The sequence below is a fragment of the Spermophilus citellus genome (assembly GCF_964194105.1).
Source record: "Spermophilus citellus genome assembly, chromosome: 3".
NCBI lineage: Eukaryota > Metazoa > Chordata > Mammalia > Rodentia > Sciuridae > Spermophilus > Spermophilus citellus.
The window spans coordinates 25,166,686-25,183,777 of NC_138184.1; the positions used below are offsets into that span (position 1 = coordinate 25,166,686).

The 17,092-nt window shown below is 41.1% G+C and overlaps 1 protein-coding gene across 1 annotated transcript in view; it reads left to right on the plus strand.

The window, feature by feature from the left end:
• The window catches only part of SCN10A (sodium voltage-gated channel alpha subunit 10), a gene marked incomplete at both ends in the record, with an annotated part of 91,724 nt that extends 80,105 nt beyond the window's left edge, over nt 1-11,619 (plus strand). The window contains 3 exons of the mRNA XM_081283225.1: nt 775-875; nt 6,091-6,367; nt 10,409-11,619. Of these exons, the coding sequence (XP_081139351.1) occupies nt 775-875; nt 6,091-6,367; nt 10,409-11,619 (1,589 nt within the window). The remainder of the gene's footprint in view (nt 1-774; nt 876-6,090; nt 6,368-10,408) is intronic.
• Between the last annotated feature and the right edge of the window lie 5,473 nt (nt 11,620-17,092).

Genomic DNA, 17,092 nt, shown 5'->3' on the forward strand with positions numbered 1-17,092 from the left:
TCTTCCCAAGAAGCCTTTTGATATTTCCTCTCCTATCCCATAGATATCAGCCCAATTTCTCAGCATTTGCAGACTCATTTACACAGGCATGCTGTGGGCTTTCAGATTATAATAGGAATTGAAAGGTGAGGAATTGAATGACGGTGGTCCAGAGGATCCCTAAAGAAAATTAACACTCAGTCTTCAGGGAGGGAGACAGAGTCAATCAATACCATATGTGACACTCTAACAGCAGGGGCAGTGCTACTCGGAGGCTCTGGAAAAAACCATTCAAGGTCCTTTAAAGACCAAGAACCCAAGGACAAGGTATGAACTATCCTCAGCAACTCCTCTCAAGAAAGGGCTTGAGGCCCTGTGTCCTCAATCTTTGCTCCAGAAGCACTTAGAAATTCTTGCCCCCAGCAGAGACTGACTCTAGAAGTCCTCTGAGTTTGACTGAAACGAAATGAAGGCTCAGAATTAAACCAGCATGTATCTTCTCCTTGGGTCCTGTTCCCAAGCTCTCCCCACCTCCTGTCCATGCAGCATCTCTGTGTTTCTGGAGAACAGAAACAAGCTTGGCTTCAGAAACCCAGGCAGGAAGTCTAAGATGAGCTCCGTCCTACCACTCTGTCTTTGGTTGTGGCATCCAGGCAAGACTCTCCTTGATTCTAGGCTGGGCATGTCTTTCTACCATGAAGTGGAGAAGGTTCTCATATAGAATGCTCTGACTTTGGTTTCCTAGAGGGATCCTGTTACTTTAATAACAATAGTATGTCTCCCTCCTGCACTTAGGGGGCCAGGATATCTTCATGACAGAGGAACAGAAGAAATACTACAATGCCATGAAGAAGCTGGGCTCCAAGAAGCCCCAGAAGCCCATCCCACGGCCCCTGGTGAGCCACACAGCTTCCCTCTCATGGTGTGTTTATGAGTACTGCCTATGCCTGGGCTGGGAGAGGCCTGACCAGTACTGTCTGTAGAGGAGATCTGGACTGTGTTTAGAGATGAGGGTGATGAGGGTACCTAGGCCCCAAGAATGACAAGTTTAGAAGAAGAAACTCTGTTTTTTGGGAGTGAAAATAACTCCTAAAGATGCTACAAATAGACCTGTTCGTGGAAGCACTGAGTTCCCCAGCAATTTTAGGATTCAAGCACAGGTTTGGAAACAGATTAGGCTGAATGATAACAAGGATGATTAGACTCCAGAGTTGAAACCTCTGGGTGGTTATACATCATGATCTAGATTGTAATGGATCTCCAGACTAATCTTACATTCCACCTCATGCCTATAGGTAGACTGGAGAGGAAATAGCCAAAATCCACCCCCCAGGATACAGTCATGGTCATAGTCTAGTGGCCCAACAGGAACTAAAAAAAATATCCCATTCTGAAATTTAAAGATTGACGAAAAATTAGGACCAGACTCTACTTTGATTCCTTTTTTCCTAAAGACCTCAAGACACATGTCCTTTTATTCCTCTATTACATACAAGCAGCACCCAAACTATACATGATATCACCTAAATTCTTCTCAGTCCTCTCCGGAAGATGGAGATATCAAAACTCTGGGTGGCCCCAGGAGGGCAGCCCTGTTGGGAGTGGATGAACAGGTTTGGGAATGAAGATGTTGATACGTTAGGAATTACAGATAAACCTCTTCAAAGAATTTCTGAGCCATCCACTGCAGTGAATGGAATTGGCTCTTGTCCTTTTGCATAACCTTTCTGTAGCTTAGATACAGCATTTATGAAGAAAACTACAGGTACTTCCTACGACACAATCGCATTAACCCTTTCCCCACACAAGGGCAAAGCCAAAGGACCTTCAATAAAGAAACAGGTCTTTCCCTAAAGGAATTGGGAAGTTAAAAGACATTCATTTTGTTGGCCAAGGCATTAAGATTTCTAAATCAAGTAATGGTACTTACATGAGTGCCTCCAAATTTGGTGAGCACAAAGTCTCAAAAACATTTACAAGATTTTTTTTTAAAGTTATGAAATTTTTTTTTATACTGGAGACTGAACCCAAAGGCACTTAACCCCTGAGCCACATCCCCAGCCCTTTTTATATCTTATTAGAGACAGTGTCTCACTGAGTTGCTTAGGGCCTCACTAAGTTGCTGAGGTTGGCTTTGAACTTTCAATCCTTCTGCCTCAGCCTCCCAAACTGCAGGGATTACAGCTCCGCACCACCATGCCTGGCAAGTTATGACTTTTGACACACTTTATTTGGAAATAGTGGTCATAAAATTATTACTATTTAGATTCTGCTAAGAAATATTGTAATAGGGCGCGGTAGAAGATTCAGACCTCTGTAGGGGTAGAGAATTTCTCCCAGATCTTTCATAAAATCAAGATAACTGGGCTTGAATGAGCCTGAGTAAAAGTGTGAAAGGTTCACTGAGTGTCCCTCTGTCAAGAAGTCCAATGGTCAAGAAGAGGCTCAAAATTAAAAGATGTAGATGAAAAGACTGAGCCCAGCCAAGGAGACTCAAGTCAAGGGCTCTAGGAAGACAGTCCTGAGACTTAGTGAGAAGCAAGTGGATGAGTCTCTGCAGTCCTTTCTTTGTGGCCAGATTCAGGCTGAATTCACATTGGAACCTCAGAGTCCTGTGCTAGGGAAACCTTTGGCAAAATCTTGAAAGCTTGGAGCACTTCCCTTACACACTACTCAATCAACCAATCAACATCCCAGCTTCTCTCCTCTTATCAATTAATCCCACAGGCTACCTCTTCCTCTCCTTGTCCCTGGGATAGGGTATGCTGCATTTCAAAAAAGGGACCCTAGATAGGACATCTAAATACAAAGGTCTGAACCTGATGCTGGAGTTCCAAGCAATAAAACACACAAGTGAGACTCCAGGCTGCTCATCTTTTCCCTTAATTAAGCCACAACCAAAGCTCTCCAATTCCTCCAGTAGGGGAGGCTCTGCAAATGGGGGTGGGGGATGGAATCTCAGAGCCCAACTCTGTTCCTGAGATTCTCCACCTATTTTCAGGGAGAGGCACCAACACAATGCTACCCTTAATGCAGGAACATGGCTCTCTTCTTAATAACATGGCCTAAGCATGTAAAAACACTGTTTCCTTTGTTCCATAGACTGTCAAGGCTGAGGCAAGGCTGGAACATTTAAATTTTGAAATCTTAGGGAAACCAGCAGAGCAGGGTTCGAGCAGCAACTGCATATGAAAACTCTCCACAGCCCATAGGCGTTGGCCCATCCTAACTCCTGTCTGGTATCCAGATGGCAGGCAGCATCATGGCACTCCCTAACCAGCCTGATCAGCTACGCTTCTTAAAGTCTAGAACCAAGAAAGAAACCCAAGAAAAACAAGGCATTCCCATTCCTGAGAATCCACCTTCTCAGGCCCCGCTTTCATTTCCTTCTCTCTCTTGGGAGACCCAACAGGGAAAGCTGGTTAGATAAGCAGAGCCTTGGCAGAGGAATTCTGCACCCCAGGTTTCATGGCAGTGTTAAACTGACACCAAATAGGCACCTCCCCACCATGCACATGCACACACACACACACAACTCCCCACCTGCGGCAAAGCCCAGGGTCTCAACCTTGTTTCCTCATAGCAACAGCTAAGGGTTCCACCAAATAGTATATTTTATTCTATAACATTCCCTGCTACAGAACTCACTAAAAGCAGGTTTCATGTGCTCTACTTCATTGGGACATAATAGTTTCTAGAATATCACATCATCAATCACCCACCACTTTATCATCTCTGAGAGCACTGAGTCACAAAGATGTGATCTCTGCCCTCAGGCCAAACCAGGGTCAGCCAAAAGCTGCTGCATTCCCTAAAGTTGGGATATCCAGGGCAAACCTGATGCCTAGACACTTATAGATGCTATTGCCTGCTTTGTTTAATTAGAAATCATGAAACCATGAATGGGCCTTTATTTTTCTTCCTTTCTTTTTTTTTAACCATTTTCAATGATTAAATAAAGGGTTAGTGACTCAGAAATTTTCCCTTCACCCCAGGAAAGATATGAGCCAGACAGCCATTATTCATGGAGCTGGGCCCACTTGGGTCAGATTTTTTGCTCTAAACAAGCAGGACAGCAACCCACCCTGCCTTGAGGCAGAAGCCTCATCATAGCACTGCCCAGCCACCCACCCATCCACTCCCCAGCCTGCTTAGAAGCTCCTTGAAGCTTCCTGGCAAGACTATGACATGGTCTTCTCCTCCTGCCTCATGGCCACTTACGTAGAACCCAGCACATAGGACCCATTCTGTAAGCGCCCACTGCATAGAATTAAATTTAATCAAAGCTCATAAGGTGGAGCTGTCCATTCTGTCTTCCATTTATTCACCAATTTATTTTATGCAACGCACTATGCAGACAGTAGGAGCAGAACAGTGAGAAAGATGGACAAATTTCCTGCCCTCGCAGGAAATTACGAGTCTGTGACCAAGGTGAATAATTAGGAAAAAAATCACATATAAGATAATTCACAAGGCTGAAGAGATAACCCAGGGAGGATGGGGTGAAAGGCAAAGGGTGTCTAGGACTGAGTCTTGATGGAGCTAATATCTTCATTTGGTCAAGGAGACTGAAACAGAGCCATGTGAAGGGCAAGAACCAAGAGGGTAAGGCATGGATGGAAACTAAGAAAGGGGAGCTTCCCAGAGCAGGGGACATGAGCAATGCCAAATAACTGTCCTTGCATTGAACATTATGAAGGTTATTGGTGATCTTAGTGAGAACCATTTTGGTGGCAGGCAGGGGGCCAAAGCTCTGTTGGAGTGAGTGGGAGACAGTTTCAAAAACTTCAGTTGTTCATGTGAGGAGAGACCTGGAGTGGGAAGCTCAGGAGGATTTTGTTTTAGGTTAAGAAAAACCAAATCATTAGAAATTGTCCAAGGAACAGAAAGAGTAAGAGTCATTTACATGAACGTTAAAGATGCCTAGGATAATAGCCCAAAGTGGGCAAGGATGGCCAAGAGCTTGATTTCTTAGGAATGGAGCAGAGGGAGCAGGAGGTGGGTAAGTGGTAGTCTTGAAGAGGTAAAGGTGGACCAGCTAGATGACAGAGCTTCAAGGGAGGAAGGGCTTTTACAAGACACAAGAAGAGCAAAGAGAAGGAACCGTGGGGAACAAGGAAGACCCCAGGCCTGAGCCCTACCCTGGGGCACGTGGGGTGGGGTGGATGACTGCCTTTGAGTGGAAGATGGTTTTTGTTGATTGAGGACTGTGAGCACCACAGAGGTCAGGAGAAGGACTTGGGTAAAGGGGAGGGATGGAGAGTGAGAGTGGGCCAAGAACTCCCAGAGCATTAATGTTAACACCAACAGGAAGTAGAGAGGGCCACACTAGGAACTTTCTAAAAACCATCATAAAGATAACTGGATATAAATCATCTACTGGTTACCCCGGCCACTCTGCCTTCCTCCAAGAATGCAAACGACTGAAACCTGACCCCATGCCCTGCACTTGCATTTGCTTAGACATCTGACAAACCCTAAGAATGTTCTCTTCAGGCAACATTTCCAGGAGTGGGTCAAACCATTGCAATTGACTTTGTACTTAGCAGAGCAGCTCAAATCAACAATCTTACAAGCAGTTCTTGAACTGTTGCTATGCACGGGGTACTACAGGAGCACAAGTTTGAGTAAGCGTGGCCCCTGTCCTCCAAGAGCTCATTGTCTGGTAGAGAAGAGAGGCATATGTGAAATCCTAGCTCAAGACTGATTACAAAGGCTCTGGAAGCCAAAGAGACAGGTGTAACGTGATAAAGCAAAACTCCCTGGAGGAAGTGGAGCTTAGGAGAGATGGCTTAATCTGTATTGGGATTGAGATAGCAAGAGGGGACATTAGAAGAGCATTCCAAAGGGAGGGAAGATCGTGGGTGAGGACAAAAGAGGTACCTGGTGATGGTGGACATCGGGGAGGGTGATGAGGACTAGAACAGGGCAGTGAGGTGGAATCAACTAAAGGTGAGTCTGTGAACAGGAGGTGGCTTCTGTTTGGAGGTGGAATGTGAATGGGACAAAGGTGACAGACTTTTAAAACTCATGTCTGGAGAAGTCAGGCCGTCCCGATGTTTGATTTATGTGGGGACAAAGGTCCTGATCTACCACCTTTGGTTTCCTCAGAACAGGTACCAGGGATTCATCTTTGATGTCGTGACCAGGCAAGCTTTTGACATTGCCATTATGGTCCTCATTTGCCTCAACATGATCACCATGATGGTGGAGACAGATGAGCAGAGCGAAGAAAAGACCAAAATCCTCGGCAAAATCAATCAGTTCTTCGTGGCTGTCTTCACGGGCGAGTGTGTCTTGAAGATGTTCGCCTTGAGGCAATACTATTTCACCAACGGCTGGAATGTGTTTGACTTCATTGTCGTGATCCTCTCCATCGGGAGTAAGTGTATGGCCACGTGATAGGGAAGCCCAGCTCGGCTTGGGAATGTTTTGGCTGCTCTTTTAAAACCAAGAGGACAACCAACTAATTTTTCAAATAGGTGTCGTGTGTTAGAAAAGCCCCATTCATGCAGCCTTCCAAGAGCAGCAGATTTGAAATTCCCCTACGATGCTTTCTCAGGACAATGAAGGGCTCCATTGGTATTCTCCATACTATGGTGAAATGTTTGCAGTCACCTACTATGTGCACAGCCCATTGCCAGAACCTTAAGGGAACAATCACTCCTCCTGAGCACCTAAGTCTTAAGACGATGAAGTTTCCAATGGGACTTACCATTATAGTTTTCAAAGCAGTTGGGGTGGATGGTGTTATGTGAAGTGATTTGTAAAATACTTTCCGGGAAAGGAAGTGGGTTGCCAGCAAAGTGGGGAAAGACTAGAAGGAGATCCTTCAAAGGACATTCTTTTTGTTGTTGATGTTGCTTGTTTGTTTGTTTGTTCTTTCTTTTTTTTTTAATTTGTTCAAATTAGTTACACATGACAGTAGAATGCATTTTAACACCTTGTACACAAATGGAGCACAACTTCTCATTCCTCTGGCTGTGCATGATGCAGTCACACCAGTAGGGTAATCATACATGTATATAGGGTAATAATGTCTGTCTCATTCTATTGTCCTTCCCATCCTCACTGCCTCATCCCTCCCCTTACTCCCATCTGCACAATCCAAAGTTCTTTCACTCTTCCCTTACCCACCCCCAACTATGGATCAGCATCCACTTATCAGAGAAAACATTCAGCCTTTGTTTTTTGGGGATTGGCTTAATTCACTTAGCATGATGTTCTCTAGTTCCATCCATTTACCTGCAAATGCCATAATTTCATTCTTCTTTAAGGCTAATATTCCACTGTGTATATATATATATCACATTTTCTTTATCCATCTATCTGTTGAAGGGCATCTAGGTTGGGTCCATTGTTTAGCTATTGTGAATTGAGCTGCTATAAACATTGATGTGCTTGTGTCACTGTAGTAGGCTGATTTTTAAGTCCTCAAAGAAGATTCTTAAATTGAGGGTCTGAAGTCAAATCTATATGTAATTATCCTCTTAGAGAATATGAGTGTCAGAAAAGTCAAGTGATCAATTTCAAGAGATCAGTGCTGCAAAGGTCCAGTCTAGGGACCATTGAATGAAAGACCCAGTATTTGGGGACCCAACGGTATCCAGAGAAAATTGGTAGAGTAAGAAGCTAATGTGGGGATAGAGCCACAACAGCTGAGTACCTACTGAGTCTTCAGCACTGGGCTGGGCTCCATGAATCTTCAGAGCAACCCTATAAAAAAGATATTTTTGTCCTCATTTGAAACATTTAAAATTGAGCCTCAGAGATTAAGAAAGTTATACAAATTCACAGAGCTTGTAAGGAATGGAGCTGAATTTTGACTGGGCTAAGTTCTTTTATTTTTTTTTATTGATGCATTACAAGTATTCATAATAGTAGGATTCACTGTGGTATGTTTGTATATGCACATAACATATAATTTGGTCAATTTTATTGCCCATTACCTCCTGTTTACCCCCTGGTTCCTTTCACTGTATCCTCCTTCCAATCCCCAACCTCTATTCCCTTCTGAGATGAAAATCTGTCTTTTCTCCTCTTTTTTTCTCTCTTCCATATATGAGGGAAAAAACACATGACCTTTGACTTTGATTTTGCCTTACTCACTTAACATGATATTCTCCAGTCCCATCGATTTTGCTGCAAATGACTTAATTGCTTTCTTCTTTATGGCTGCCTAAAACTCCATTGTGCATCTTTTGCATGTTTTCTGTATCCATTCATTCATTGACAGGCATCTATGCTGGTTTTATAACTTGATTATTGTGAATGGCATTCCTATAAATATGGGCATGCATGTATATTCATACTATGCTGACTTCATTTCTTTTGGATAAATATCAAGGCTAAGTTCCTCTAATAAACTAGCTGCTTCTCACCCACATCCAAGAGACTATCCCTGGATTTCTTGTGGTTTAGCCAGAGTTTGATGCTATAAAAGTCAAATCCCAGTTCCCCAGATTCCCTTGTCATTTTAAGTATATCCCAATCAGTTATATTCTGACCTGCTTGCTTTTCATGTCAGGGCATAGCTGTAGACTTAATTTTCCATTGATTTACCCTCAAGAGCTAATAGCATCTAAACACAGCTTGGCAGCATTTCATCAATCTTCCCACCCTGGTACAGAAATATAGCCTTGGTTTGCATTTATTTGTTTGGAGGGTTTAAATTCATTTTTGTTTTGTTTTGTTTTCTATTGCTGCTGTTTCTTCAAAAGCATTTTATTGAGTACTGTTGACATACAAAAAAGCCACATATACTTAATGTATATAATCTAAAACATTTGCAGGTAAATATATACTCATGAGACCATTACCACAATCAATGCCATAAACATATCCATTGCCTCCAAAAATTTTTCCCACATTACTTAGTTAGTAGTTGATTGCTAAATACTCTTAAATAACATCTCAGGCTTATCTCACTTAGAATAACAGGAGTTTTGTTGTTGGTTGTTTGGGGTTTTTTGTTGTTGTTGTTGTTTTTTTGTTTTGTTGGCCTTCTGAAGTGAGATATTTGAAAGTCCATTTTGCTTTTATATTAGAGAAAGGAGCTTGCTTATGTAACTTCCCATATCAGTAATTTAGAAATAAAATACACCTACCATACTTAGTTCTATGAAGAGGACACCTTAAGCTACCAGTTTCTGAGGCCAACACAGCAGCTCCTTAGGAAGAAATCTCTCAGAGAACTTAAAAGACAAGTGAAGAATCTACCTGTTAACTTTTCTGTCCTCATTCCTGCCTCCCTTTCTTCCTTCCCACCATAAAGACACATACTGAGTGTCAAACTGTTGTAAGTATGAGGACTCATTCTACCCTGAAATAAGGTACTGGAAAAATTAAAACTAAGATGTAGACAGTTGTCTGGCAGAAATTTTTAATAGATTATATAGACACATAATATACCTATATTTAAAAAATGCCCCAGTTAAACTGGACTGTAAGAGTTTTTGCAAAGTTTTTATAATCCAGAATTATCATGATTTCCTAAGTTCCCTCCAGTTTCCTTCAACACAATATCATGGCCACCCATCTGCATACAACAAAGGATAGCAGGGAAGAGGGTCAAGGGAATCCTGTGAGGAGTGAGAAATTGATTCTACCTCCTTTGAATCCTCTTACCCTAAAGGCCTTGCTTGATTCCCAGTGGAGGTCTTTGGTCCCAATTACCCAAGCTTCAAAAATCTTCATGTTCAAGATCATGTAAGGGGACATATATATTCATCATCTTTTCAACCTTTCTCATAGTTAGGGTTGGGGGCAGTAGCTGACCCTAAAAAGCCCATCCTTAGGTTCTCATAGAGTTCAAGCACAGCTGGAAGTGAAAGAAAGAAATTAAAACCATTATGCAGACAGCTGGGCATTCAAAGCCATTCTGCTTTAGCTGTCAGCAAGTTGCCCAACTCCTGCTCCCCCTTATAATTAACCTCAGGCTCCATACAATTATCTATGGGACCATGTGCCAGGAATGGAGTCAATTTTCACAGCAGGATATAAGGAGATGAATCACAGGGGGTCCCAGCCTTCCCACAGCACAGGACGGAGAAGGAGGAATGAGGATGGCCAAAGCTGAAAACTCAGAGGAGAGCAGGTCTGTGTCATATTGGAAATAAAGTATTGTGGGCATGTGCACAATACTGCAGAGGATGGGGTGTCGACCTTGGAGGCTGACTTTAAAGAGGTTGTTCTAAGTAGAGAAAAAGATAAGAACATGGTGAGAAGGGTAAGATCAACTTGATGAAGGGAGGATTAAGGCAGTGAACATATACTGCCGGGTTCACGGGGGTCCAGAGTCCTCGAATGTGGATAACCGAGAGGAAGTTCAGACTGAGAAGAGATGAGGAAATGTGCTTACATCCAACTTGGTCAGGGCTCATGGTTGAGATACTAATTAGATAATTTCCTCCCTCTTTCAAAGGTCTAGTGTTTTCTGCGATTCTTACATCACTAGAAAATTACTTCTCTCCAACACTCTTCCGCGTCATCCGCCTGGCCCGAATCGGTCGCATCCTCAGACTGATCCGAGCAGCCAAGGGGATCCGCACGCTGCTCTTTGCCCTCATGATGTCCCTGCCTGCCCTCTTCAACATCGGGCTGCTGCTCTTCCTCGTCATGTTCATCTACTCCATCTTCGGCATGTCCAGCTTTGCTTACGTCAAGTGGGAAGCCGGGATCGATGACATGTTCAACTTCCAGACCTTCGCCAACAGCATGCTGTGCCTCTTCCAGATCACCACGTCAGCCGGCTGGGATGGCCTCCTCAGCCCCATCCTCAACACAGAGCCCCCCTACTGCGACCCCAATCTGCCCAACAGCAATGGCACTAGAGGAGACTGTGGGAACCCAGCCGTGGGCATCGTCTTCTTCACCACCTACATCATCATCTCCTTCCTCATCGTGGTCAACATGTACATCGCAGTGATTCTGGAGAACTTCAATGTAGCCACAGAGGAGAGCACAGAGCCCCTGAGTGAGGACGATTTCGACATGTTCTATGAGACCTGGGAGAAATTTGACCCAGAAGCCACCCAGTTCATTACCTTTTCTGCCCTCTCAGACTTTGCAGACACTCTCTCAGGCCCCTTGAGAATCCCAAAACCCAATCAGAAAATATTAATCCAGATGGACATGCCCTTGGTCCCTGGAGATAAGATCCACTGTTTGGACATCCTCTTTGCCTTCACCAAGAACGTGCTGGGAGAATCTGGAGAGTTGGATTCACTAAAGGCAAACATGGAGGAGAAGTTTATGGCAACTAATCTTTCAAAAGCATCCTATGAGCCAATAGCAACCACTCTCCGGTGGAAACAAGAAGACATTTCAGCCACTGTCATTCAAAAAGCCTATCGGAGTTATGTGCTATATCGCTCCTTGACACTCTCCAACCCCTCTGGAGTGCCCAGGACTGAAGAGGAGGCTTTGTCACACCCAGATGAAGGCTTTGTGGAATTTATGGCAAATGACAATTGTGTCCTTCCAGACAAATTTGAAACTGCATCTGCCACATCTTTCCCGCCATCCTATGACAGCGTCACTAGAGGCCTCAGTGATAGAGTCAACATGAGCACATCCAGCTCAATGCAAAATGAAGGTGAAGCCACCAGTAAGGAGGTGACGGCACCTGACCCTGAGTGAGGATACTCCAGCTGGACATGTCCAGCTCTGATGTGTTCCTTGGCTGCCATAACTTTCCCACTACAGATGGCCCCCATCTACAGCCTCACCAATGCATGTCACTGGTCACAATGTCAGAACTGGGCAGGGAATGTAGCTGGTACCTACCTTTGAAAATGTCTCCATACAACAATAGTCAGAAGCCAAGAGTATCTCTACTTTGACTTCACTTCTGAATTTCAATATCCAATGATGGGGTTCTCTTACTTTCAGGAAAACGTCACTGGTCTATTTATTTTAGTTGTGACCAGGGATTTTATCTACCTAGACAAATTTCTCAGGACCAGAACTTTCAAAGATATGGCAAGGGCACTGCTGAAGGTCTAAGGTTGTCTTCCTGCAAATACCACATAGAGATGTGCAGTTATTTAGGATTTTTGCATGATTGCATGTTGAGAGCTGCTGGACAACTTCTCCAACCCAGACTAACACCTGTGGTCTATGCCATGAAATACCTTTGAGATCTCCATTAAAACTAATATTTTTAAAAGTATGTCAAGACTGATGTCATATGTTAAATCATCACTTTTTCTTGATTGATTTCTTAATGTGATACTGACATGTATTATAAGTCATTTTTCCCTCACTTTCAGGGATCCCGATATTTTGTAGTATGAGTTTGAGGCTGGGGAGGGCAGGAGGGAGCACTGTCCTGGAATCTAGAGGGTCTGGTTCTATTCTTAACTCTTCCACCAATTGCCTGGCTGACCAGAGCTAAGTTCTTTCCCCTATGAACCTTTTTCCCATATATAAAAATCAGTGGGAGTGGGAAACATTTAGTTTTGCACAGCCTTTGAATATTGTGTTGTATAATTCAGTGGTGCCCTGTCCCCTTGAGATGGGAAAACACTCTCTATTCCCATGGTCAGATCTTTCTGCTATGAGGCTACCAAGGCAGCTTTTGGATACATTCCAGAGCCTTTTTATGTCTCATATCAGATTTTAAGAAGGAAGGTATTTATATTTCCTTGGGACTAGTACTTCATAATTAGTATAACCAAAAGAAAAGGGACATTTTGAGAAAGATGATCTGGTAAATAAAAGATATGGCCAGTAGTTCTTTTTATTCATCTGCAAATGTTATTAAAGTCCTATTATATGGCAGACATGAGATAAAATAGGAGTTAAGTCCCAAGAGATGAATTGGAATTATGCAGTGAATGGAGTAAGAGTTATTTAGTAAGGGTATATATTTAGGCAGATGAAGGACAACAAAGAGTTCATGTGACTACATAGGACATAATGAACCTTAACAATAGCTGTGATCTTGTCTTGTATTAACACTTGGGACATTCCCAGCCACAATAACAAACATCAGGTCAATTAATTGGACATATATTTGATCATTTTATGAAATTTTCCATTGGTACAATTACAAAGCATAGAGGTTGATCCATCGGATATGCCTCTTGAAAGCAAATTTTCTGGGGTTTACTTTTTCTCACAGTTGACCCATTAGAAGCTAAAGGCTATCAAGTTGCTTGTTGGAGGTTGCCAACACCTACATATACAAAATAAGATGGTGCTGGATTAGCATCCCAAAGCAGCTATCCTCTGGTATTAGGTTTGTATGTGAAAGACAATTTCAATCAAATGGCCCTTCCTCCCTAATGTCAGTGAACCAGGATGCCCAGGTATTGACCATACAGCTTCTTCAGCATCTCAATCCCATGTGGTCACTTAAAACATCAACTGAAATGATAATAGCTCAAGTGTTTATAAGGCAGCTGGGAAGACAGAGAGCTTGGGGACTGGTTTATTTTTATAGTGTTAGCTGCAATCATTAAATGTATTCAGCCATCAGACAAGTTTTACTAAGTAGATAATATTATTCTCAAAGGCATACTTATCACATCTTTTGCCCTTTGGTGTAGGTAGAATTGTGTCCCCCCCAAAAAAAATATATTTAAATCTTAACTCTTGGTACCTGTGAATGTGATTTAATTTGGAAATATGGTCTTCTGGGGCATAATCAAATTAAGATGAGGTTATACTAGATTAGAGTGGACTCTAATCCAATAACTGGTGATATAATATGAGAGAAGTTTGGTCAGAGAAGAATACAATGTGAAACACAGAAACACACACAAAGTAGACAGCTATGTGAAGACAGATGAAGCTGAAAACTAAGGAATGGCAAAGATTTCCAGTAACTATCAGAAGCTAGGAGGAGGTGAGGAAGGCAAGGATTCGCCCCTGGAGACTCCAAAGAGAGAAAAGCCCAGACAATACCTTGATATTAGATGTCTAGCCTCCAGAAATATGAGAATAAATTTCTGTTGTAAGCCACCCAGTTGGTGATAATTTGTTACAGCAACCCTAGGAAACTAATAAACTCTACAATTTTTTCCCATACACATGCATTTCCCAAGTTATAATGGGAACCATTAGAAAAGGGACACAATAGATCTTGCATTACTCGGAGCTTTTGGAAATGTATCCAATGCAAATGCTAGATTATTGTTGAAAATTTCACTAGATTCAGTCCCAAAGTTTACCCAGGGGTTTGATTACAAGATAGGAATTATATATCCAGGGCAGCAAACCTGAGATATCCAAGGAAGATGGAAAGCCAAAGGTACATCATCAACCTCACCATCAGAGATGGCACTAGAACCCTTCTTCCCAGAATATGGAGACAAAAAAAAATATGAATATGAAAAAAAACAGAACAATGGTGCTGACCTTCAGGTTCTTTAATAAATGCTACCATCATAAACTCTGCCCTGATTTTTTTAATGTCACTAAACTATGTTGCACTTAGACATGGACGGCAAAGTCCATTCAAGAACATTCAGTCAACCTAGGAGAGTGAGTAGAGGGAGAAGCTGGTATACTAAAGCATTTGCTTTAAAACAAGGTCAAGTCACTTTCCAAAGTCCTGGGGATGAAAATACACAGACACTCAGTTTAGAGTTGAGCACAGGTTGAACATTTTAAAATAAATTAATTAAAAAGCAATTCCAAGGTTTCCAGTAGTGATAAGGGTAGATTATTTAAATCCCTCATCCCATCAAAAACATCAACAGCACTGTATAAATCCCAGACAATAATATCAGGTAGTTGGGAGGACATAAATAGGGTAAGGTTCATAAACTTTATTATATGGAAGAATAGAAAAAATGTTTTCATTATTGTTAGACTTTGGTAAATTAAGAATGCATTACTTAATTACTAGAGCTGTCACTAACAAAACAGAAACAGAGTCTATAATTTCAAAACTAGGATGGGGAAAATCAGCTAAGAAACACTCCACCAATTTAAAAAGAAAGGTAAAAAGGAATAAAAATATGAAATGTAGAACAAGAATAACAAGTGGAAAAGACAGAATAACATAGTATATTTGTACACCAATATATTAATAGTTACATTAAATGTAAATGCATGGGCCAAATACTTCAGAATATAGAAAAAGAATGTCAGGTAGGACTCTAAAAATTCAAATAAATGATGTTTACCAAGGGATATACCTAAAACCTCAGATTAGCAAAAAGATAAAAATAAAAGAATAGAAATTGTATACTGTGCAAATATTTATCAACTAAGTGCAAAACACGTATTCAAGTACCTAAGGAACATTTACAAAAATAGTTCATGAGCCTAGCTAAAGAATAAGATTCCAAAAGTTTTCAAAAGACAAAAAGGATAAAGTGTACATTTCAGACTGCAATACAACCTTACTGAGAATCTATAGCAAAAATAAATTGGCCCAAGCGTATATATGAACACTTAAAATATGGAAAAGATGGGATAACTTAGCAGTGCAGAAGAGGATCTTTGTATAAATGATGCTGGGACAATTGTGTTTCAAAAGGAAAAAAAAATAGACTCCTACCAAAACCATACTCAAAAATCAATTCCAGGTATATCAAAATGTTAAAGGAAAATCTATTAAGATTTTAGAATAAAGAGAAATACATACATATCTAGCTAATAAGTAAAAGACAATGACTTAGACTACATTAAAATCTAGAATATCAGTTAATTATCTTAAGAGTTAAATATCTAATATATCTTAAGAGTTAAAAAGCAAGCTATAGAGTAAAAGGAAATATTTAAAACACTCATAAGGGCTGGGAGTATAGCTTAGTAATAGAATGCTTGCTGAGAATGCATAAAGCCCTGGATTAGATCCCCACAACTGAGGGAAAAAAACAACACTTATATCCAACAAAAGTCTAATATTCAAAGATTTTTTTAACTTCTACAAATCAATATGAAATAGACAACACAATAGAAAATGGTAAGAGAATTGAAGTGGTACTTCACAAAAGAGGAAATCTGAATAACTAATAAACATATAAAAGGGTGCACAACCTAATTAGTAATCATGGAAATATGCAAATGAAATCTACTGTGAAATGCCTTTATACATCTATCAGATCTGCACAACTTTTAGAGACCAACGAACATCAAGAATTGGCAAAAATGAGAAGCAACAAGACCTCTCATGCACTGTTGGAGAGTGTGTAAATTGGTGCAAGCACTTTGCAAAACAGTTCAACTTAACCTAAAAGAGTTGAAGATACATAAGCTTGTGTCTCAGGTTTTCCATTCCTACAAAAACTAGAGAAACCTGTGCACACGTGATGTAGGAGACATGTGCAATATTTCTTATGGACATTGTTCATAATGAACCCCAATTTGAGACAACCAAGGTCCATCAGCAGTAGAATAATTTAATAAATTGTTGTATCTTTTTTTAATGTAATTTTATGCAACAATGAAAATGACAGATAGTTTAATACCAGTCTATAAATGAATCTTACAAGCATAATATCGAATGAAAGAAGCCAGACACATAACTACATCTACTATATGATTGATTATATGAGATTCAAAAACAGGCAAAATTAAACTGTATTGTCTAGGAATGCCTAAGGAAAAACAAGAGTCTGTCATTATGAAAGTCAGGGTACAGGTCTCAACAAAGGGAAGGAGTCATTTGTGATTGGATGTTGTCAATGTACTAATTACACACTCTTCGTCGTAAGTGTTGTCTTTATGTGTTAAGCTAAACACATTTGTCTAATTCCTTTTCTGTGTGTATGTTGTATCTCACAATTTCAAAAATAAGAAAAAAAAAAACTTTAAATGGCTCAGCTTAGATTCTTCTCTCTCTTCCCAGAAGTAATTACTGTCTTCTCCTCTCGATCATGGCATTTATATCTTGGACTGGGATTATTTGAGCTGAGTGTAAAGGGAGGAGTAGGAGTTTAGTGGTGGGTAATTTTAAAAGGAAATTCTAGGGAAAGGGAATAGCAAATGTGCAAGATGCCCGAGATGTGCAAGAGGGTAAAGAGTTTGGCAAAATGTAACCAAGATATGGGGAAGTGAGTAGAATGTTCCCAGTGGTAACCAAGTTTGTATCCCCCTGAATCACTTTGGATGGTGTCGTGAGTGATATTAAAACCTCAAGCAATCTGCCTAGCAC